Raw genomic sequence first — 24,790 nt, 5'->3', positions numbered from 1 at the left:
TCCTTACACAAGAAAAATAAGATCCAAAAAGAGTTTTGTTATTTTAACCAAGTGATGTATCCTAGCGCACAGTAATGTATTTACATGGGCATGTGCATTAAGATGGGAAAACTATGGCTTGCCTTATTTCTACGCAGTAGCCAATCTTTATAGCAAACCTAAACCTGAAAACAACTTATCAGCTGAAAAAAACAGAGACCTTTTGTCATTAGTTCTCTCTTCTTTTAGCGATCTATAATCCCCCGTAGTTTCTTTGCTCTTGAAAACTATACATTTTGACAAGGTCCTGAAAATGAATGGGAGTGAATTGGGAAAATGCTGTTCATAGACTGCAGGGACAGCTGATGTAGCTTGTAGTCACGCTGTGCAAATACTTAATAAGCTCTACAAAATTACTTTTGTTACACCAAAGTGAAATATCCCATTAAAGTGTAAGATCACAAATATATGATGAGAATGTTCTTAACTGAACATTCTAATGCTGATGTAACTGTCACTATTGGTAATCGAAAGCAATAGGGTTTTAGAACACTGACATTTTCAAAAAAAAACTTTTTTTTTTAAGCCTAGTCTTCAAAGGGTTAACAGATTCAGCAAGAGGCAGAGATGTAATTCATCTCCAGGTCACACTGAGGGCACATTTAGGTTCAGAGAGTTCAGATGTATGGCATTACAATGGCAAATTTAGTCAGACAAGGGGACCTTGAGGTTAATGGAGGCCTAAGTTTGACTTTGAGTTTTGTTAAGTCATCTGTTTATAATCAGCACTGTTGGGGCAGTGGGGGAGGGGGTGTGGGCGGGAGGCTGTAGATTGCATGTCACACACAAATGTTTTTTGACAGGTGTTTTCGAGGCTGTCATCTCCGTACGGGCTGTGAATGAGAGCTACTTCCTTTTTTTCCCCAAACAGAAAACACGTCAAAACCAAAGGACACATGCAGGCTGGACATCTTTCAGTCAATTCAGGTTAATGGTTTCCTTTTAAAAACAGCTATTTGACGAGACTGCACTGCTGAGGAGAGAGGGTGGGGCTGTCATCACCTTACATCAATTTGAGCTGTCATCACCTTCCATCAAAAAACAACCCTTTTATTTTCGTTGAAATGTTTTCATTTCATTTTCACTGTCTATTTTGTCTTCTCAAACCAGAATTACACACGCGCGTGGGGATCCTCTGTTTCGAAAACACCATCCCACTGCAAACCCAGTACAGCGACTCCCTCGTCACCCTTTATCCCGCTAAGTGCCTGTACGGCCCCCTCTTTACCTTCTGTCCCACTAAGCGTTGTGTGAACCGCCATCTCCTGCAATTTCGGGATGGTAGGAAGCTGAGCCAGGAGCTTTGCTCAACCCATGGTTGTCAAGGCAAAAAAACCGCAGCCCGCACCCACCATGGGTAAGTCGCCATGAGGAATGAGCTCAGGGAGCGTTTGCCGGCGGCACAGACAACAAACTTCAGGGCGCCGATCCGGATGACTGAACCGTGTGGCCCTAAGCCCTCACAGATACCCCACATCCGACTCCCTGAGCTGCCCACTTGCTGACATTGAATGTCATAAGGATGATCTTGAAAAATCATTTGTAAATTACTATGGTTTCAATGAACAGAGCTGGCCATAGCATGTAAAACGATGACGAAAAAGCAAGAACTGAGCAAATAATGACGGCTTCGGTTGAGATGGCTTTCAAAATATTTTTTCACTGCAACAATAATATGGTGAATTGGTGAACTGAACTTAAAAGATAGTGATGGCTACTGTCAAGATAACTTTCAGAATAGATATATTTTACAGTACAGCAATACACCAATAAAGAATGTCAAAGAGAATGTCAAAGAATGCCAAACTGACACTTAAAAGTTTTAAAAAATGATTCCGAGGCCGAGACAGCGTTAGAGTGGGAAAAAAAATTGATTGACAGGAAGTTTTAGCATTGTCAGTTTGTACTGGCAGGATGAACTGAAACCCTAGAAAACAGGAAGCCATTGCTGTAGCAAAGCAGGCATGATTAGTCACTGTCTGTGGGTAGAGGAAATTTAAGAGCCTTTGGCCAACCTAATGCCTACCTGGGCCGGAGCAGAAAGAGGCGATGACCGCCAGGATGCAGGCGAAACTGAGGTAGGGCATCCAGGAGACCCGGTCCTGAAGCGGGAGAGAGAGAGGTAGAGGGTCTGATAGGGTCTGTACACACCTCAAAGAACAATGTACCTGTTCCTGTCTAATAAAGTAATATAAATTATATAAACTGTTACATAAACAGCAATTTCCAAGGCTTCCAGATCCCATTACCCATTTAATGAGCGAATACATTTTCTGAGACCCGACCATTGTTAAAACACAGGCTATATTCAAACACAGATTAACATGGCATAGAAACAATACAGACCAGCATATAGACTATATTAAAAGCTTACCATGTGAACAGATATGGAATTGAACTGTTTTACCATACATCGAATCAACTGCATGCACACTGCAGCTATTTCAGGTCATGTGGCAACTGCAGTGTTTCATTCGGCTGACGTGAATGTTGATGGAAAGGAGGTTATTTGAGTCAACCATCTTATTTTTTTATATTGCCACCCACCCCAAAGTGACTACAATAAGTGGAACCCAACATCTGTGTTGCACATAAAGATTGCCAAGTTCGAGAATCAATGATATGCTTTACACACAGAACAAAATGTAAACATTGCGCTAGATGACAGAAGAGTTGAATGCCATTCTTCTGCATTACCCCAGATGACCAGTTAATCATCTTCCTGAGATACATGTTTTCCATAATAAGTCTCTGCCAAGTGTGATGTATGAATTTATACGCCTTTTATACCCATTGCTTCACGACAGAAAAGTAATACTTTCAATCTCAAAGAGACTCATCTGGTTTAATAAAGGGTAAATGAAAAACACTACCAATGAAATGCCACAAAAACAAATCTGCAATTCCAATTTAAAAAGACTTTATAATTTCACTCTATATAAACAAAAGCTGGTCTAAAGCTGTCACCAATGAAAATTAAGAATGGGAAGGCTGGGACCTTACGTTCTATTTTGGTCGGGAAGCTTTTTAAAGGCTGCTTGGCCTTTCAGAGCAGAAGAATATGCTTAATGAAGTGTGTAAATAAGCTTATTGGGTTTAGTAATGTAGCTATAAGCTCGGCTAAGAGTGAGAAAAGGCTAGCTCTATATTTCCCGTGGCTGGGTGGGGTGCTAGAAACGGCACTGTTTTGTTCAACTTTATTGCCACTTCCAACTTCTGCCCCCGTTGCCAGTTCTTGATTTTGGTGCTTCTGTGTTGGGGCGCAGCCTTGAGTGTGTGGGGGAAGTAGTGTCGAGTGCATGAGAGCTGGGGTGCAGGTGTCACCGCGCGCCACCGATTGATCTGCTCACTGAGGCTGTTATTCCACTGCCCTTCAGGCAAAAGCGAGGGCATGAGATTCTGCTCGCAGGCAGCAAAAATAATTGACTGGGTTTGGCATTTTTAGGTACAGAGATATATTACAGATACCAATTTCAGACATAATGTTTGCATAATTTATGCTCCTGTACTCAAATATTTTACTGTTGTGTCTTCTGGGGGAAGCATCAATGCAGTTAATTGGCAGATTGGACCACTGATTAAATAACACATTTCCTGTAACTGGTACGGACAAACAATAAATAAATATATAGCATACAGGCCATGTCTGCAGGAAGTGGTTTTGACACTATAATGGTGTACAGTTTTAACATAATGTCCAACTGTACCTGGAAATTGAGGAAAACGGTGAGCAGGCCAAATGAAACAGCCATAGCGCTAAAGCCAAAGATGAGCAGCGGCCTCCGCCCCACGCGTTCAATGACCAGGCCCTGTGAGGAACAGGAAGAGAAAGGGGAGGAAGAAGAGGAGGAAGAAATTCTGCTCAGTTCGGAACTTGACATAACATAACATAACATACAGTGGCATAACACAGAACATTATGCTACATTTCGAATGAATACTCTGCACCATGGAAGGCAGCACCCTTTTGCAGTAATTGACAGTAGGGGATTGCTCTCAGAACGGTGTTCTCTCTTCCATACGGTTTGCCTCAGGAGTACCCATCTGTTCATAATGCAGCCAGGTGCAAAGGCTGTTATGAAAAGTAACAGGTTGTCTGCTCCTTATTAACTGCTGGACAAAACCTCAGATTGTAATCCGTGTAGATCTGAGCAGAGAAAGCACATAATGTAGCAGTCACAGTCGTTGTAGAAACAAAAGTTCCTTCCTTGTTTTGCAACTTTTTCCAGCCTCAAAGGAAAAACACTTGAGGTGGAAAACATATGAAGGGTAGAACCCAGCTGACAATTTCTTTGGTTCACGGTTCATTATTTGGAACTTAGGGAAACTGATCTGTCACCTACATTTATCCAGTTTGTCACAGATTTCCTGAACCTGAGCTGAGTTTCAGTTACAAGCACAGTTCGCTAACTGCTATACTACACCGCTGACAAACAAATAGTGAAAAAACGTATCCAGTCTTATTTTGGGGTGGAACGAGGAAGGAGAAACACTGGTAAACAAAGGGAAAGAGAGACATGGAATAGAAAAGTTATTCAATTTCTGTCGAATTAATTTAATCTTTCAGTAATTAAAACAGCTCTGAGCTGCTGGTGCAGAAAAATGGAAAAAAAACTTCACGTCATGCACAAAAACACAGATTTTGGTGAGGAAATGAATGTGTTTGCAAACCAACGCTGCACACAAGCCTGCCATCTGCTCTGGAGCTTTCCGCATTGATCCGGAAAACAAAACCTGCAAAGCTGAGCAGCAGCCAAAAGCATCTGTCATATCAGGGCAGCCTCATTAGTAACCCATCTTCAGGAACCGTGAATCGGTGAATATTTTACCTGCACGAGGTGTACTGTGTGTACACCACATCTATCTATCTATCTGTCTGTCTCTGTCTGTCTGTCTGTCTATACTGTATAATGCCACCGGTTGCTCATGTGCAATTACACTGGCAAAACTAAATACAAATTGTGGGTATTTAATAAAATGTTTTGGATTCAACTTTAGGTTGCAGATGGAGATAAATGACGTACACAGTAGATTTATGCCAGTGAGGCTGAAACAGAGTGCGATCAAGGTTTTTCTTCCTTTGAACTCATCATCGATTTTTACTTAAATCCTTGAAAAATTGCCTCATTATCCAAGGATGAAAATTGGAGGAAAAATCCATACCCACTGGCAGGCAATACAGTTCTCTTAATTGTGCCTCATGTGGTGCTGTTCGATTTTCTACACATCAGGTTAAGGGGGTTTAAGATTTACATTAAGTTAAATAAAATGATGATGTCAAAGACAGCTGTATGTGTTTAATGGGAGAAACACAGTTTTAAGTGCATACTGCATAAGTGCAGAGAATAAATCACTAGAAATGGCTTGGGAACAGAACAGTAGACATTTGAATTTTATGGGTATTTAAATGGAAGAAACTGCAGATGTGTTGTGTTTTTTTTCATTGGCAGGCACTGGTTTCTGGAATTGAGAAGGAAAAGAACTCATCAACAGTGAAACAAGAACTAATCTACTAATATACTGTGAAAATAAAGCACATATTCTAATGATATGTAAATTTGGCAAATGCAACAGTATTGTGATGCAAATGAAGATCTTGCTGCTCCAAGATAAAAATAATTTTCCGATTGGAACGCATTGGTTAGCTAACTAACTGCTTAATTGATTTCTGCCTCTTTGTAATTGTAGTGTACAAGCTAGCACGCACAGAGACACACAGGCACACACACACACACACACACACACGCGCGCACTCGCACACATATTACGGCACTCAATCACACAGGGAATCCACATGACCTGAATCCCTATGACCTGTAGGGCAACTAGTTCCTGCCCAAGCTCACTAACCACATCATTCACAAAATGCTTCAGTAAACACCTGGGTGTTTAAATCAAAACCTAAACTCCTCTATCAAGTTACCTTGCAGAGAACTTGCTGCTGAACACATCGATGATGCATTAAATTAACACAATTTCAGCTCCCAGTGGGGAACCGCATTCTGGGACCATCAGTGGCAAAACCCCCCCTGGGAGGTGAATCCCAACCGCACGGAGCCCCGTCCCACGATGCTGGGCAGTGCTGGTCTCCGTCGAAGGAAAGAACCCGAAAAACGTGCCAAAAAGGCAGAAATGTAGAATGGCTGTGTGATGACACGACGTATGTGACAGAACGCCCCCCACCGAGACTCCCAAATGCACTACTACAGCACCCCCCCCTTCCCCTCCCCTCCCCTCCCCTGAGGTTAGGCTGAGAAGGTGGAACAGCAGTGCCTCAGCCATACAGTAATGAGATATGGGACCTGTGGGAGAGAATTGAACAGAGCAGGTGGACTGCAGCCATGCTTGGCATTTTTTCGCTGTCCCTCTCTGGTTGGTTCTCCTCTCATCTGCAGATAATCTGCACAATGGGACTCTCACTACGAGAGGAAACGTGTCAGACCTGCTCTGCACTACACTGTGCCTGGAGCTCTGCTTCACCGTGATACCATGGGACAATGAGGCTGGCACTGAGTGTGCGCACGCGTTTGTGTGTGCGCGCGTATGTGGTAATGTGTGTGGGTGCGTGTTTGGAATAAGTGTGTTACCATCTCTCTACAACCCAGCTCCCAGTCCTTCTAGCTCACACACTTCACATGACAGGCCAGTGAGGAAGACCCATCAGGTTTACTCAACAGGTATAGAGGGACATAGCTGACAGTTGTGCAGAAAGATATATCTCATGCTGGTTTAGAGGGACAAGGCTCACATGTGTGTACATGGACACAGCTCACGCTGGTACAGAAGCTCATACAGTAGCTCACAATCATATACAAGGACATATCTCATGCTGGCACAGAGGGACTTATTAAAAAGGTAAAACCCCGCACACTAGCCTTCAGTGCTCCCATTTATTGAGCTATATACACAACATTTTGACCCTCAGGTCTTCATCAGGTGAAGTATACACAAGTGAACAAGCACTTCAGGTCCTATTTTTAGCTGTAGAAAACCTGATGAAGACCTGAGGGTCAAAACCTTGTGTATATAGTTAAATAAATGAAACCACTGAAGTATAATGGGTGGGATTTTCCTTCTTTTTACATTGGAATTCCCTAAAAACTCCAGCCCCCACAAAAAGACTGATGTGTGTCTGCATTTTCTACTTTGATAACGGGACATAGCTCACGATGGTAAAGGGATATATCTCTCACTCATGAAAAGGGACACAGCTCATGCCAGAATAAAGGGACAGTGTAGAGGGATTATCACCAAATAATACTGTTTTCATTCATTTCAACAGGCAAACCTGTATGGTAACAGGAAGTGTCACAGGGTTAGACTGAAACCTGAAAATCAGGCACAGTGACAGTTTTAAAAATAACTCTGATTAATTCTAACAGGTCGTACCTCACAAAAGGGGTCAGTTATTATTAACTTTGTCCACCCATGTCCCTACAACGTTCTTTTTTCCTGCTTTCTTAGTGCACGTCTGAGCGGTGGCAACACTGATGCGATGTGCCACAGCGCGTTCACATGACATCATTGGAGTGACACGCCACCCATAAGGTGTTTCCCCGGCAACAGCAGAATGCAGAAAAACATAATAAGGGTTGGAGAACAGTTCCACCGCGGAAGGCGGGCAGTGACGTAGTCATGCGATCAGAGCAATCCAGGCTGCGGGGCGACAGACCTGTCAGTCATGGTTATTGTCGTCATGGTGATACAGCTTAGCCCACTGCCCTTGCGCCGTCTCCGAGTGCGTGACACGGTTATGCAACTGCAACGGCGGTTCACGACTTCAAGGCGAGGCCGTGTCCATTTAAGCTGACTTAAGTGTCAGGGTGTTTGGAAGAGAAAACATCATACACAGAGAAAAAAAGAAAAAAAAATACAATCCTTTCAATATAACCTCCCGCATTTTCATCAATTTACAATTTTAGCTCTTATAAATCGTTCCTTCTGGTGAGTCATGTGCTGCAGTCCAGAAGGGGGCCAACTCTCAGACCATCTGTGAGTCCTTGTGTGAGCAGGGGGTCAAATCCCCCTCCATTGCACTCTGTCAGCTGTGGCCTCTTTAACCTCTAACCCTCATCTGAAGAAAGGAGGCAAATAGAGCAGAATAGAGAGGAGAGAGGATTTCCCTACTCTATGCCTTTTTACAGAAAACAGAAATCGGTCCTTCTAAGCTTAGTCCTACAAATCTCCTCCACAAAATCCTTAAACAAATGAATAGTCTAAATGCATTAGTGATGAACAGAACAGGAACACAGAATGAGCAGAACTTTCCTGAGGAAAAGCAATAGCATGGAGCCCAGCAGCCATCGGGACTTGTTCTTACTGTCCAAACTATACAATCCAAGGCAAAGAGACCCATCTGCAGACCCATCTGTATGTATGTGTTCTGCAAACATCCAAGTGCTGCCCACTGGCCAAAGATCCCATTTGAGACTGAGGGACAGTGGTCTCACTCAGACATTATACTTTTAGATGCATTCCATTAAACTAAGGCACAAACTATAAACTAAGGAGGAGAGTGCTGTTCTGAAGTGGTACTCTACATGACCATCATTAAGCTGCCGGCTGGCCACTCTCCCTTGTACCAAACATATATATATATATATGCATAATTTTTTGTGAAGACTAGGGAATGGGGACCGGTAGCCATTATGAACTTATATTCACTCCCCTCAAATAGCAAAAAGCAATGAGGCTTCTATGATCTGTGGCAGTGCTGATAAGGCCCGCCGGCTACTGGCTCTGTGACATTCTGAAGAGCACTTTTTCCCGCTGTGTCAATGGGACCGTGGTACTCAGCCTACCCGTACACATTGTAATTCACCCCCTCAGAAAATAAAAACCATTTCAGAGAATGGCTGATATTGAGCTTTACTCACTGGAAACATCCTGATACTGCCCGCTGGCTATTGTCCCAGCATCCGACTGAAGTGCTTCACAGTAACGGTGGTACCGTGGGACTCTAGTCTGATCCAGCCATTGCACACTTTAATTTACCCTCTTAAAAAAAAAAAAAAAACAACAAAAAGCAAGCAAAAACAAGGCGGGGGCCCATCGAAAGCTGGGCCCTCTCTAAAAAAACCCCCCTGCTGCCCCCTGGTCACAGGCCCTATGTCAGACAAGAGTTTTCACCATTACCCTGGGACCACGGAACCGCCGTCTCCGCCTCTCTGCTTAGCAATGAGAGTTGGCGGTAGGGGCCTGGCAGCGAGGATATAAATAACCCACTCGGTGCAGAAGCAGAAGACACGGACTACACGTCCAATTAAAGAGCAGCGATGCCAGCGGGAATGCCATCAGACCCAGCACGTCAGAGCACTGATGTGTGAAGGGGCGCGTCGCGCGCAAAGATGAATATTAGCACTTTAAATGAGAACACAAGCGCAGCCGGATGCAGGATGGGAGCCGTCTTTCAGCTGCAGATGCATAAATTATTTCACTTTTTCACCGTAGCCCACCCACCTCCGCCCCACAGAAGCAAATAAATAGGAGCATGGAAAACGAAGAAGAAATCATGGGTTTTTTCTGAAGGAAATGTTTGGTATATCAGTAAAGACCGAACACTCCATGAAAAAATAAACAAAATTAAAGCAGAATTAAAGCAGGCTTGTTGATGTGCGACACGGTGTGACACGCAGACATATTCAGATTAATGACATTTGAGTGTTTTTATTTTTTCTTATCGCATGAGCAGAACATAAGCTGTCAGACAAATTTCACAGAATTTTCTCATGCAACATCCAACAAGCACACACACACACACACACACACACACAGTTTTTTTTTAAATTTACTATAAAACAGTGTGGGTTAGTAGTTTACTATAAAACAGTGCGGGTAGCAGTTTGCTATGAAACAGTGCAAAGTAGTAGTTTACAATAAAACAGTGTGGGGTAGTAGTTTACTATAAAACAGTGTGGGGTAGTAGTTTACTATAAAACAGTGTGGATTAGTAGTTTACAATAAAACAGTGTGGGGTAGCAGTTTACTATGAAACAGTGTGGGATAGTAGTTTACTATAAAACAGTGTGGATTAGTAGTTTACAATAAAACAGTGCAGGGTAGTAGTTTACTATAAAACAGTGTGGATTAGTAGTTTACAACAAAACAGTGCAGGGTAGTAGTTTACTATAAAACAGTGTGGGGTAGCAGTTTACTACATAACAGTGTGGGGTGATAATTTACTATACAATTGTGTGGGGTAATAGTTTACTATCCTGAAGTGTTGGAAGGTGGTTAATTATGTAGAAGATATGAATAGAGGCAGGTGACCTGGACCTGTTTACTTTGGGCCAGCTGTTTCACCCATGGGAGGAAGTGCTGAACCCTATTTACATGGAGGGAAGGTAATTAGGGGCTGCAATGCATGGGAATTATGTGAAGGGTAAACTTGGGCAAATGGCCACAGACAACGGTGTCCACAAGCTAAATACATTATTGCACTATAATAACCTAGAAATCACAGCATTACCTCTGGGAACTGTGAACACTGCACAGGATAGAAAAAGTACTCAACACATTCTCACACACACACACACACACACACACACACACACCCACCCACACAGGCACGCACGCACGCACAGTTCTGTAAGTCACTCTGGATAAGAGCATCTAAGTAACTGTAATGTAATGTACTCCGACATACACACACACAAAGTGAGCCAAAAGTCAAATATATATGCAATGAACACCAAAATCAGTGTTCAGTTTATGCCTGTAGCAGAATCTCACGTTTAAAGTTTCAGTACATACAGTACATGCAGATATGTGTCAACAAAATGAAAATGACATTGTTTACATTTTCTCTTGCCAAACAGCATTATGGATTTATCATTCTGAATTTTTAACCAACTTCACTGGTTTTTAAGATATAAAACTCTGGGAGTTCATAGAGTAGGATGATAACTTTCTGTAAGCTGTCGGACAAGCAAGGATTAATGAAAAATATTTATTTTATAAATCCAGCGGTTCCAACAGTCAGTGTCCTTGTTAAAATGTTCAGCACTCTGAATACTGAACCAAGTGATATTGCATGCTAGAACCCCTCACTTAACCTACATAATAATTAAGTTTAAAATTAGAAATTATCAATTAAATCACCAAATTCTTTGATAGGTCAGTCTACAGAAAACTGGTGGAATCAACCAACAAGTCAAAACAAGCTGTATATCAGGTTTTCAGATTAAATAATTGAATTCAAAAAGAAGCAGTCAATTGTATTAATGAATTGAAAACATACATTCTTTATTGAATGCAGGCACACTACTTCTAAATTACACAGCAGAAGACATACAGCAAAACATTAAACAACTAATCAAGAAATACCAAAAAATAGAGAGAGAGAGAGAGAGAGAGAGAGAGAGAGAGAGAGAGAGAGAGAGACGGATAAGAGAGAGAAAGAGAGAAACGGATTGGCCAGACCAAAGTATCACCCACTTCTAGTATAAGCACCACAAGGAAACAAGCTAAAAACACACAACCTAGGAACCACCACAACCAAAAAAAAGGAGGAAAACTCTTCTTCTTCCAGGCTCCAAACGCAACACAAAAAACTCTCTCCTGTGGCAATTTTAAATCTTACCCAGCATGGCTTGAAGATGTTTGCCCTGATTGGGTGATGCTGGATTAAGGTTTAGGAAAGAAGGGAAGGGGGGCCAGACTAATTTATGGCAAGGACTGGCCTAGATTGCATTCAAACTAAAAGTAATGGGAAATGTTAGGCATGCAGGGTCTCCAACCCCCGATATGGTGTCCTGTGTCATATGGTTTGTCTCTTCTGAGGAGGTGAGACCCATAGATTGTCAGCCTAGATTAGGGTATCAGTGGAATTTAAAATTGCCCCAATCACATTTGCTTTGATGCTTGTGATGGGGAGGCCAGGCCACATTCTTATTTACTGTTCCCCTCCCTAAGGCCAAAATCTAAACACTACATATCCTACAAAGCGTTAAAAAAAAAACAAAAAAAAAACAACCACAAAAAATGAAGATATAAGCTTCACACATGCAAGCTACATTGACAAAATGCCCTGTATATGTGCATACACGCACAGACACCCCAGGCATGCTCGAAGTAAACAGCCATTATAATGTGTCATTACATCTGGTTTTCCCTTTGAAAGGCCTGACATTTCGAGCTGCTGGGCAGTCACTCCTTTCGAACCTACGGCTCACTGCGTGCTGTCTCCACTCTTCTGCCCAGGGACGAGCGCGTTCCCCTAAACTAATTAACCACCAACAGATGCCCAGCAAACAACTCGGTAATCTCGCTCGCAGACGTGAAATGCTAGCCATAAAGCATTCATCTCACGTCATCCATCTACTCCAGTGATGGAATTTTACTTTAAGAAAAAACACGCACAAAATTCCTTTTCATTTCAAAGAAGACTGCAGAGGCATCTTTTCTCTGTGATATGATTTATTCTCTCTGAGCTGCTGGCCTCAGACAATTATCATTATTGAATTTTTTCCAGTGATTTGGCATTATTAAAGAAAAGGAATTAATCAAATTTCAGTTCTCAAAGAGCATACAGCATAGATACAGCTACCTATCTCACTTCTCAACCCCCACACCTCCCCGTCCCCCCTCCCCCCGGACTTATACCTCGGGGTGTACCATAAATTTGTAGTTCTTAAATATGCGTATATGCTACATTTCCAAAAATATGTGAACACCTGAACACCACACCCATATGTACTTGTTAAACATTTCATTCCAAAACCATGGGCATGGAGTTGGACCCCTCCCCATGCTGCTGTAGCAGGCTTTCTTGTAGATTTCGGAACATTCGCATCCAATCAGCCAGAAGAGCATTAGTGAGGTTGGGCACTGATGTTGGGCGTAAGGCCTGGCTCGCTGTCGGCATTCCAATTCATCCAGAAGGTGTTTGATAGAGTAGATGTCAAGGCTCTGTGCAGACCAATCAAGTCCTTCCACACCGATCTTGACAAAACCATTTGTATATGGATCTTGCTGTATGCCCAGGGGCACTGTAATGTTGAAACAGGAAAGGGCCTTCCCCAAACTGTTGCCACAAAGTTCCTTCACTGGAACAAAGGGAACACCCAAACCTATGAATGGTACAAACATTTTCAGTGTCTGTCCCAAAATTAGCTGTACCTAGCTTCCGTTTCTCCAAATATGACTTTATGATTGTACATCTAATGGTAGACTGACACAAAGTCATAGGCTGCAAAGTTTCAACTTGAGTGGTCAAGAGTTACATTTTAATGTATTTTCCTCTTACAGTGCCACATCTTGGCAAAAGGCCAAATTACCTTGTGGTATCAGAGGCAACTATTACATATATATAGCTAATTTTGTGATGATTGGACAAAGCACTGACAAGTTGTAGCTGATTTAGTAAAAATCGCCATGCCCATAAAAATGTATTTGCGTGCGGAGGCCGTACTCTTTTGAAAACTTCCAACATTTAAAATTAATATTACACACTCCACAGATTCTTTCAAGCCTGATTTGGTGACAGGCAGCCTAACGGCCTAGGACTAGTTTGCAAAAGTAGGTTGTGTCAAAACTTAAAAACGGTGTGAAATCAATCTGCATATTAGATACAGCACGCCTTCTGGTCGATTGATCTCAAATTTTTCACAGAAGTCCCAAGAAAAGACATCAGACAATTCATCAAGTTTCATGATGACCGGTCATTGATAATCTTGTTATATGGCTGTTGATATCTGATTAGCTGATGGCAGTCATGTTTTTTTTAAGAAAAACCCCCTGTTGGGAACTTGCAGTTCAACCAGATTTGTCAAACAGTTGAAGAGTTATAGGCATTTAAACTTATTTGCTGGTTATAGGGCTGAGAGGAGGCAAAGCTTGTGTGTGTCCTCAGAATCAAGTACTACATTTAGTTACCAAATACCATATCAAAATTGCACCAAGTTACATGAAACAATATTGGCTCTCTTAGCTCATACAAATTAGACAAGCTATATCCCAAAGCAATGCTACCCAATGTTTCCTAACTTGTTTCAAGTAAGTATGTCCATTTTGTGTGTGTATACAATGTTTTTATTGGCTGATGTACCTAAATGTCCAATGGGGAGACGTATTCTTTGTGGGTCTGGAGCATTTATATGATGTAATCAGGCAGAAAAAAAGAAGAAGAATATGAAGAAAAAAAAAACGCAAAATCCCCTAAATTTGGGGCTTAATTGTGTGAACAAGTTGTTTGTGAATTTGTTTGTGAATTCTGTCTGTTGAAGTGGGATCAGAAAGAACAGAAATTAATGTTTTTAAGGGCTGAGAGTCTGTGGTGATTGTGGTTTTTTCTGTAGGGAACCCTTAAAAGGGCCAAACTCTTGGTGCTGTATAAGTGTGAGGCATGTCGCCCCATCAAGTCGTAACTTGGCGGGATGGCATACCTGGGGTGCTAGAAACATACCTGTCAGCTAAGTTTCATAGCTGTACGATTTACAGTTTTGTGTTTTAGGGAATAATAATAATAATAATAATATTTTATTTATATGGGACCTTTCTCAGACCCAAGGTCACTTCACAAAAACATAAAAGCATAAAAGTAAAAATACATAGATATACAAAGAATTGGAAAAAACGTAAAACCAAGAACAAAACAATAGAAAGACTGGTAAAATATGGGACATGTACAGACAATAAGATAACATGGAATCATAAAACAGCAAAACACGAAAGAGATAAGAGGCGGAAGATGGAGTGTGTGTGACAGGATTGTTAAGTGGGGGTATGAATATGGTAGTGCTGGAGGAAGAGGTATGTCTTGAGTTTGCTTTTGAAGAAGGAGAGACTAGTGCATTCATGGAGATGTTGGGGTAAGGTGTTCCAAAGTATTGGGGCAGAGGCATTAAATGATCTAGCTCTCTTGGTAGACAGTCATGTGCGTGGAATAGAGAGTAAACCAGTGCCAGAAGATATAAGTGAGCAGATTGGGAGTTTGAATTGAATACAAGCAGATATGGGAAGCCAGTGTAGATGGTGAAGAGGTGGGGTGATATGAGGAGAGTTCCTTGTATGAGTAAGTAGCCAGGCTGCTGAGTTTTGGATGTATTGAAGTTTATTGACGGATTTGGCAGGGAGACCAGAAAGCAGTGAAATGCAGTAATCCAGATGAGGTAATGAATGCACGAACTAGGATTTTGGTGTCGTGAAGGCAGAAGCAGGAATGAAGATTTTGCATAGGTGGAAGAATGCTACAGATACAGTAATCTACAAGCACCGACAACATAGCCATAATGTAAATAGGGGGCTAATGCTAATGCATCAGCTAACTAGCTAAAATTTGCTAGCTACATTGGCAGGTCGGCTGCACAATTTTGGGGGATAATAAATTCGGAAAAAAAACGGAAATTGAACAAGGGGGGGCTTTGACACAGCCTGGTTGATGATGTAGGTCTGGGGATATGACATGGGTATGACAGGCCCAGGTTGATAATGGGGGTGTGGGGAGGGGGGATGCCTGGGTGTGACAGGGCCAGGTTAATGATAGAGGTGTGGGGAGGAGGCATGGGTGTGACAGGGCTAGGTTGATGATGGGGTGTGGGAGGACTGGGTGTGACAGGGCCAGTTTCATGATGGGGGTGAGGGGGGGGGGGGGGGGGGGGTGGGGGGGGGGAGGAGGATGGCTGTGACAGGGCCATGATGATGGAGGTGTGGGTACAGGACTGGGGCTCTGACGAGACCCACCCTGACTGGAGAGGTGTGGATGTAGGGCAGCTCTGACTGGCAGGGCACATCCCTGGGTGGCACAGCGCCTGTGAAGTGTGAAAACACTGGGCAGTCTGCCATCTCTCTCATCTCACACCGTAAAGATCAAAGATAAGCATTACACTGCGCCACTGTGTGTGTGTGTGTGTGTGTGTTTGTAGACAAGAGACATTGTAAATTAAGTGCAGATGAAAAAAAATGTGAATGCAGATACCATTATGCCAAGGTGAACTAGATGAGTCAACTTCATCTCGACTGACTGATTAACAGCGAGATGTCGCCAAAGTCTCTCATGAGGTCAACGGCAATATTTCATGCAGATCTCATTGTCAGTAGGTGATGCCTCCACTCTGTTTCTATTAAATACTTTTAAATTACACCTGGCAACTGTATAACATGAGTTTAGTTAGCTAAGCATGTTGTTGTCTATAAAAAATATGATCAGTGTAAGAGAAGGGAGAAGCTGTCGAGAGAAGCGTGAATATTGTGTCTGTGTGAATGGTGTTTTTTAATTGCATACCCTCCTGCCAATCGCACACAACAACATAAGAATCTTCAGTTTGGCCTCCAAGCTCAGTTTGCTAATCCCGAGGTGCACAGTATTGTGCTTGTAACTGAATGGCCGGGGGAAGAGGAGTAGAAATATAAGCAGCGATTTATTGTTACATGATTACATGCGGGCGGCCAATGAATGAGAGGCCCTGGAAAGTTTGTGGCTCTCTATTATGCAGGAGAGTGGCAGGCCCTGATGGAAAAAGTCCAGAGTTCAGTAGCACTTGTCAACCTGCTAGCTGCTACCTCAGGCGCACCATAAGATCGGTCGAGTTGTCTCTTGCCACCTTACAGCAGCAGTCACCGATCTTTGACTGTTTTGACAGCAAAGGCAGGATCCCGATGGTCAGTAGCTGCGTCTGGCTGTACAGCTTTGTCATGGTAACAGGTCAGCCTCTCTCCATTCCATGTGCTCATAAGCTAGGAATGACAAAAGCCATAAGCTTGTGTTTAGAATGTCCTGCCACTGCCCATTCAGTGAGTTTCTAGACTGCCTGAACTAGGCCTCTTGGGAAATTTTTAATTGATTTAAGCGTCTTCTTCAATCTGCCTTGTCCTGGCACTATCATCCCCAAGTGAATTTTGTTCCAAAGAACATTGGGCGGGATATGAAACATATGATGGATTGCGTTTGTATTGCACTCTGTTAGATTCTTATGATGTCACAATGGTCTGCTAACAGGAATGCAGAGTACGCATACTGATGCTCTATGGTATTTGGTATAAGTTAACTCCTACATGTCAAGTTATGGCCACAAGGAGGCTTGCTCAAGGACTGAAAATCAATCACTCATAGTATTGTCCTTGGTCAATAGTTACACCCCTCTCAATATTCATAAGATGCAATGAATCAAAATTTGTACCTTTAGTGTGACAGAGATAGACTTAGCAATGTTAAGAACAGCTAACCATCTGGTTAGCCTAAATGTCTGTGGTGCTATTGAATGAGCCACTAGTTCATTCTGTTCTGTCGTTTGTGGATAGGACTCACCGAGCAGATAGCAGCCAGTGTCTCCACCCCTCCTGTACTCAGTGTGATGTAAGGGACCACACTCCGCGGAAAGCCTGCATCCGCAAGTATCCCATTGGTGTAGTACCATATCTGTCAAGACAAAGGACAACAATCAACCAATCCCATCCAATCAAAAATTTTTAAAAATTCCCAAAGGAATCCCTGAAAAGCCCCATAAGGAATCTCTTAATAAAAAATGAAATAAAAAAGAAGCCCCTCAACTGAGGTGTCTTCCGGCTTTATCCCCTTGGCTGTTAAGTGGACACAGGTGTGCATCGTCAGGCAATCGAGCCCGAATCAGCTCCACCTACAGCAGTGGTAACCAACCATGTTCCTGGAGATCTACCATCCTGTATGTTTTCATTTCAACCCTAATTTGGCACACCTGACTACATAATTAGCAGCTCAACAAGATATCTAGCTGTTGAATAAGGTGTGCTTTGTTAGGGTTGGAATGAAAACCTACAGGACGGTAGATCTCCAGGAACTGGGTTGGTTACCACTGGCCTGCTGGATTGCCATGCACACAGACTCACAGAGCAAGGGGAACGTAACAGTAACTGCCCAGAAGCCAGCCTGTTCAGCTCTGCATGTCCTGGCAGTGTCATTATAAATCACACCATATCACTCCTCCAACGTATTCACACAGAAAGAGCACTATTAAATGTGCTGGTACAAAAATTGGTGAAACAGAATTCAGTGGGCTTAATGGCAAGTCTCGGAGAAAGACTTCATATGTTGCGGGGTAGAGTACCCTTTCATTTCAACACCGCGGCAAAGAGCAGGGCTGACTCATTCCTGGCCACTCCGCAGTTTGGAGTGCTCCCATTGAGTGGATAAATATTTATGTCAACACTTAAATTCTGTTATTGTTACCAGCACCGATTGCCTTTTTCATAATGTGTTTGGACACATTACGAAAACACAGAGACACAGAGCATCTACAAATAGAACTGGCGAGGAAAAGCTGCCTCTAAATGAAGTAAGAGCACCAGAGGACGATGCTTATCGCAGCTGTGGAGTAACTACAATGCATTGACAGCTGAAATTAAATTTTTTGTTCGCTCAATTCAGGAAATTATTTGATCATTGAAATATAACTTTCAGTAACACAATGAGCATTTACAGTAAACTGAATTTCAATTGATTTCCTGAATCAACCAAATTGTAAAAGTATTGACCCAGACCCCTGGTCCTGGAGAGCCACGGGTTTTGCCAGTTTTTGTTTATTATGCAGTTTGGCTCACTCTGTTTAGTTTTTTGGGACTGAATTGGTTGCTGATTTAAAGGTGAACACAAAAAACCAGTAGACCTGGCAGCTCTTCAGGACCAGAGTTGCTGATCACTGCTGAAACAGAACAGTGCCGCCAGAAATGTAAGAAAGCACAGCAGGCCACGGAGAAGCAGAAACCATGACTCAGTTGTTCTAAATTGCGTCATCATGTCCATACAAGCTTCAATCATTAGTTCTTCTTAGCGCTCTCGAGAGGAGGTGGGTTTCAATGGGCTGGCTAATGGGGGTCGCACATCACTGACTGCGTTCATTCATAGTTTCAGGAACGATCGCAAGGACCTCCCCGTGTTCTTCGCAGTAAAAAAAGCTGCCAGTGGCCGCTAATTGGCCAGCCGACATCCTCTGTGCTTAATGGGCTGGAAAGAGCATTGAGCATTGATTTGGGCCGGTTAGTGCTACTGTAGGTGGCTGATTTGCAGAATGAAGGAGGTTATGGGAGCAGAGCCTGTCAAGCAGCTGAGGGGGTGGGGGGGCGCAGTTTCACCCCAGACCTCAGTCCTGGCACTGATGGATGGGGGTGAGGGGATCTTAGGGGACTTTTGTGGTAGTTTTATCTTTCATATTGAGAGAAAGTCCCCCCTTTCCATGTTAGGGAGGTCAAGCCTGTTTTGGTAATCTTTCAGATAAAAACATATTTTGACAGTTTATTCTTCATGCATAATGTCATAAATGCTACAGTATAATCAAATAACATGTAAATTGCTAACTTGCTAGAATATAACAGTTTGCAGTTGTTTAAAAAAAGAAAAAGCTGCTTCCCTCTGCATGTAATCACTGTTGTTGGAGGGAAATGCATCTTCACCCGTGTGACTTCTAGTGTGGGGTTATCTGTTTTCCTTCAACAACATGAACCAATATTTTGTGGTCTTTGTACAGTAAAACTAATATACTGTATGCATTTGCTGGTATATATTGTTATGGGATGCAACATTTAATGAGAAGTGTACTCTCAAAATGCAATACGTGCCAAAATGTCTCAGTTTCAAATATTGGCCTCGTGGCTTCAAAATTCCATTGCAGTTGGGGAATGGAATCGACCAGGCTCATGTCTCCTTTTCACCCTAATAAAAAAAAAACACCCATTCGTAAAACTAAAATCCTTTACACCATACTGCAGACACAGTCTTGGCGAAAAAATATATGTAAAAATATTGTTGTTCAAATGAGTTTCCTGGTGACTTGGCCCCCAGAAAACATGTACACGAGCAGCAGGTCATAACTGGCTGAGGAATACTATTCGAGCTTCTGGGGATTTGGATGCTGGAAGGTGGCGCATGTCTCATTTTCACCGTAATTACAAAAAACACCCATTCATAAAACTAAAATGCTTTATTCCACACTGTAGATAAGACCGTGGCAAAGATAGACACATACAAATAATGTTGTTCAAAGGAGTTTTCCTGGTGAATTAGCCACCAGAAAATATGTCCACTGGCAAGAGGTCATAGCTAACTGTGTCTACTATTCTTGTCATGGTTCTGTGTTTTCCTGTCTGTGTTTCCCTTGGGCCGCCAGATGGCGGCACTTCTGTTTTGTGTCCTGCTCCCCCCTGTTAATTGTATTATTGTTTGTCTCGTTATTCTATCATTGTTCCCACCTGTGTCTTGTTATCCCCTCCTTTTCTGGTTTGATTGTTTTTTGAGTTCACCTGTGTCTGGTTACCCCCTGTCTATTTAAGTTCTTTGTTCCCTTGACTCGGGTGCTGGTTCCTTGTGTTTGTTTGACTTACATGTATCTGCCTGCCTGTGTTTGTTTCCTACTTGTGTTTGATCTGTTTGAATGTACCTGCCCTTGTACTCCGCCTGCCTGTGTTCTGCCCTGCCTGTGTTTTTGAGTTCCTGTTTTCTGTTTTATTAGATATTTTTTGAGTTTGTGTTTTTGCCCATCGTGCCTTTTCTGTTCCCTGCTTGTTTGCCTGTCGTATAAGTAAAGTCTTTGTTAATTTTCCCTTTTTGAGTTTGTGTTTTTTTTTCCCCTCTGCGTTTGGGTCCCCCCTACCCGTTACGTGACAATTCTAGCTGCTGGTGATTCAGATTCCAGGTGGCGCATGTTTCCTTTTCACCGAAATTACAAAATAACACCCATTCGTAAAACTAAAATGCTTTATTCCACACTGTAGATAAGACAGTGGCAAAGATATACATATAAATATATCAATGTTCAATCAAGGTTTGGCTGTCTAGCCATGTCAGAAAACATTTTGTAGGGCCTCTTCCCCGGCATAACTTGGACAAATCGGAATTGAACAATCATGATGATGTCAAGACAGGAATTGGCTACAATTTGAATAACATTTCATTTCAGTAAAACAAAATCCCTTCTGGGGTTATTTTGAATAAGACAGCAAGTGCCCGTTTTTTTTTTTTGGTGCCATATCATTCTGGAATAGCTGTAGAGCCCCCCAGGCTGCTGTCAGCTCTAACGGTTTTAGGACACCTAAATATGCGAACGTATCAATAAATAATAGCCAATTAACATTTGAAACATTTCACAGTGAATTTTTCTTGTGTTTAAATGAGTAATGATGCCTTCAGTGTAGTTAGATTTTTTTATAATGACCCAACTCATTTTGGCATTAAGGGCAGGCACAAATGCTCGTAAACATTTCAAGTTTGCATAATAATTTCTGACTTCTAAAGTTAAAAAGTAACAATGCTGACATATCAGTGCACTTTTGAAACAATATAATAGCTCTATCTACTCGATGTCGTATGTTTCCTTGTTAAATGACCTGTTAAAGTGAGCCCAGATACCAATTTTGTTTTATGTTTGTGTGTGGAACTCCCGTTGTGATTACATTGCAGGGAAAATGTTCAACCTCCCTATCCACGTGTTAAGAGCTTCCTTCCCTTCACTGCCAGACAGCAGCAGCCCACTGTTTCTCTTTTAGATAAAACAGGGAGCACTTCCAATCACCACCTGTGGATTATCCACAGGAACTACATCTAGGAAGCTGTTTTATTTCCAGCTGAATGTAAGGTTGTGTCAAGGCGTCTATCTAAACTCTGAGGCAACAGTGCTATCTGGCTATCCAGTTGCCAGGTTTTGTTAACGCTTGTATTGACAGTGAGAGAGAATTTCGAAACAAGGATTATCTGGGGTGAAATTATTTTTCTTTTGGTGAAGGGGGAGTGAAGCTGAATGCAAATGCATCAAATCTCTGAGAAAAAAATAATAAAATGGCTTTCTGTTACCAGCCGTGTTTCAAATGGTGATTTATTACAAATTAGAGACAGGGGTAGCCTGCCAACCATTAGAAAATAAAAATGTCTTACTCAGGCTTTAATCTCATTTATGTAACAGTGGCAGGAAAGCAATTCTGGTATTTTAATTGTATTGATTTGTAATCGGGATATTCCACCTTCATGAAACAACCAAGGAAGAATACTACCATGCAAAATAATTATAATAAATTAATTTTATTTATTTATTTATTTATTTGTTTGACAGGGACAATACACATTGATCAATATCACTATTCTGTGATGTAAATGTGCCAGATCTAGCCAGATCGCTAATTTCCATCTGTTGTCCCTGGGCAGGCTGATGTTAAATTCAAGACTCCCAACTTTCCAATGACACACATTTTTATTTATTTATTTATTTATTTATTTATTTATTTATTTATTTATTTATGTTTTACATTATGCAAATTAAATGAAGATGAAGTTCAAATGAAGCTGGAGTTCTCAAGATTTGGCATGAATAGCTTTAGCCATGGAGATAGTAACTATAGAAACTGTAATCAAACAGTGTTTGTAATATTGTTGGGGAAGTGATGATTAAGTAAAATATGTTTGTTTTCTGAATCCAGCAGTTTTAACTGCTAAAACCCTCATTTTCTATTTGGCACTGAATACCGAACATAAGTGCATCAGCAGTTAAATTACCTCATTCATCCAACATGTAAAATAAAATTATTTGATTTACTTTGTTAACTCCTTAAGCCCAATGGTAATTTTGACATGTTTTTCCACTACACTCAGTTTGTTTTACAGATTAAAGAGGTTTACTCAATAGATAACCCCTCTTGCAACCCATCATTTTTTTCACATGACTTGTCCCTATCTGGAAATACCAAGTTTAGGCCTGGATATCATATGAATTAGTTGGTAGGCCCTATTGTAGGAGGGAAAAAAGCATTTTTGCTTACTAAAAATGTGTTCACTTAAGTATATCTCCACAACCAAAAGTGTCAGCACAAATACATCATCTTACATTGCAAGAATAGGGGCCATGTCAATAGGACATACCATTATTTTATAATGTATAGAAATATCAGCAGAGTACCTGGCGGAAATATTCTCAAAGAACTGAAATGGTTAAACAATACTGTTTTCTATTATTTTGATGACACTGGAACCAATTCAAAAAATAAATAACTATTTTTAACAAGAATAAATTATAAAATAAAAATATGTTTACATTATATATAACTATCAGATAAAATAAAATAAATGCCTTTATAAATAGCTATGCATGCAACTACAAACTACATTTTTTTTTGCTGACAGACAGCCTACAGAATCTCAATGTTTCAAACACAGTTTCAGAATAACTGTTGGTTGTAATGCCTGTAAAACAATGGCTATATTCATATAGTAATATATATATAATCAATATTGTAGTGGAATGTATACATAGTAATGTTTGTATTTCATTATACGAGCTGTAAAAACAACATCTACTAGAATTTTTTGTTTTCAGTTTCACTTTGCCCTCAACTGCACATTGTCCTTCATGGAAATAAACATTTTCATCCCGAGGAAGTGCACTTTCATTTTCACCTCTCGAACCATCATCTTCTTCATTAGAATGTACGGCATGAAGTGTTCATTCTACTAATAACATTTATTTCTGAAACATGTTTCTGAAGTATCAGAACTGCAGCGCTGTGTGCTCAGTGCTTCACATGTTTTCAGTAACTAGTATTTTTGGTTACAAAACTGCCGAAATTTTGCGAAATGTAATTGTAGTTTTAAAACGTAAATCTGGTTTTATTGTTGATCACTTTGAGAGACGCTAAGTCTCCACTGCATAAAAAACAGATTCTACATTAACAAATAAGAAGTTATTCAAAGTGAATGTTTAAAAGGAGTGTTTTATGACGCCAGTTGGCATCATCTGGGGTCAAGGTGTGAATTATTAACAAGGAGATTAATTAGCCAAATTTGTTGATAGGCAAAGCAACCTACTGGATCAACCTTTATCGAAATGTACAACTTGCAACAAACAACAACTTTTTTAAACAATTAATTTTACAGTTATAGATAAGTAGCAGTCACAAAATAAATTAATATTTCTCCCAAGCAATCCCAAGAATGTGGTTCAAAAACAAAAACACCACAGAATATTCCAATAGGACGAGAGATAAAATGTAAAATGTTGGACCTAGATGCAGGACGTGGATGCCAACTTCCAACTAGCTTTCAGACTAAAAGAAAGGCTCACTTTTTATCTAGCTGAAAGAGGGTGGACACCCCCTTTTCTCCTGGCCCATGCATACTTAATACTTGTGGAAGATTTTAGAAGTACTGATTTCGTCCCTTTAATGTATACCATTATTGGTTCAGGGCAATCAACAACAAAAAAAAAAAGAAAAGAAAAAAGGAAATTGACCTGCTCCTAGTGAGCATTATGGTGACATTAAATATTCATCTTTTGAGAGGGACAGCTTTGACTATTATGGAAATGTTTGTGAGCTACTATGTTGAGAGACTAGATCAGGCAATTAAACAATTAAATCACACAACAGATTTTGGTCTTTGGAATAAACTCCCTATGTGTATGAATCAACTCAATTTGAGTCTCCATGCTTGACTATCGGATAGACTATAGCCCAGAGTTAAACTAACTCTTTTCTGGGAGTTAATCTTTTAAAGATTGAAACTGAACTCTTGTGTATTACTTTGAAGCCACTCAACCTCCAACAATATCACTTGGAATTGAAAATGAATGGAGGCAATTACAAATTCACTTCTCATTGGAGGAAGTGTGTTCAACCACACATAAACTCTTTCACACCATTCACTCACACACTCATACCTATGGGTAATTTAGAGTCTCCAATTAGCTTAACTTGCATGTCTTTGGACTGCGAGAGGAAACCGGAGTACCTGGAGGAAACCCACACGGACATAGGGAGAACATGCAAACTCCACAAAGAAAGGCCCTGGCTGGAATTCGAACCT

At 41.3% G+C, this 24,790-nt stretch overlaps 1 protein-coding gene across 3 annotated transcripts in view; it reads right to left on the bottom strand.

The window, feature by feature from the left end:
• The window catches only part of slc2a9l2 (solute carrier family 2 member 9, like 2), a 137,847-nt gene that overhangs the window by 47,192 nt on the left and 65,865 nt on the right, over window positions 1–24,790 (bottom strand). For all 3 annotated transcript variants that reach the window (XM_035425052.1, XM_035425050.1, XM_035425051.1), the window contains exons 9-11: window positions 17,285–17,395; window positions 3,747–3,848; window positions 2,066–2,141 (exon numbers count right to left, since the gene is read on the bottom strand). In XM_035425052.1, coding sequence (XP_035280943.1) covers window positions 2,066–2,141; window positions 3,747–3,848; window positions 17,285–17,395 — 289 coding nt within the window. The remainder of the gene's footprint in view (window positions 1–2,065; window positions 2,142–3,746; window positions 3,849–17,284; window positions 17,396–24,790) is intronic.

Source organism: Anguilla anguilla, chromosome 7, assembly GCF_013347855.1.
Source record: "Anguilla anguilla isolate fAngAng1 chromosome 7, fAngAng1.pri, whole genome shotgun sequence".
NCBI lineage: Eukaryota > Metazoa > Chordata > Actinopteri > Anguilliformes > Anguillidae > Anguilla > Anguilla anguilla.
This window is presented reverse-complemented; position numbering and strand designations above follow the sequence as displayed.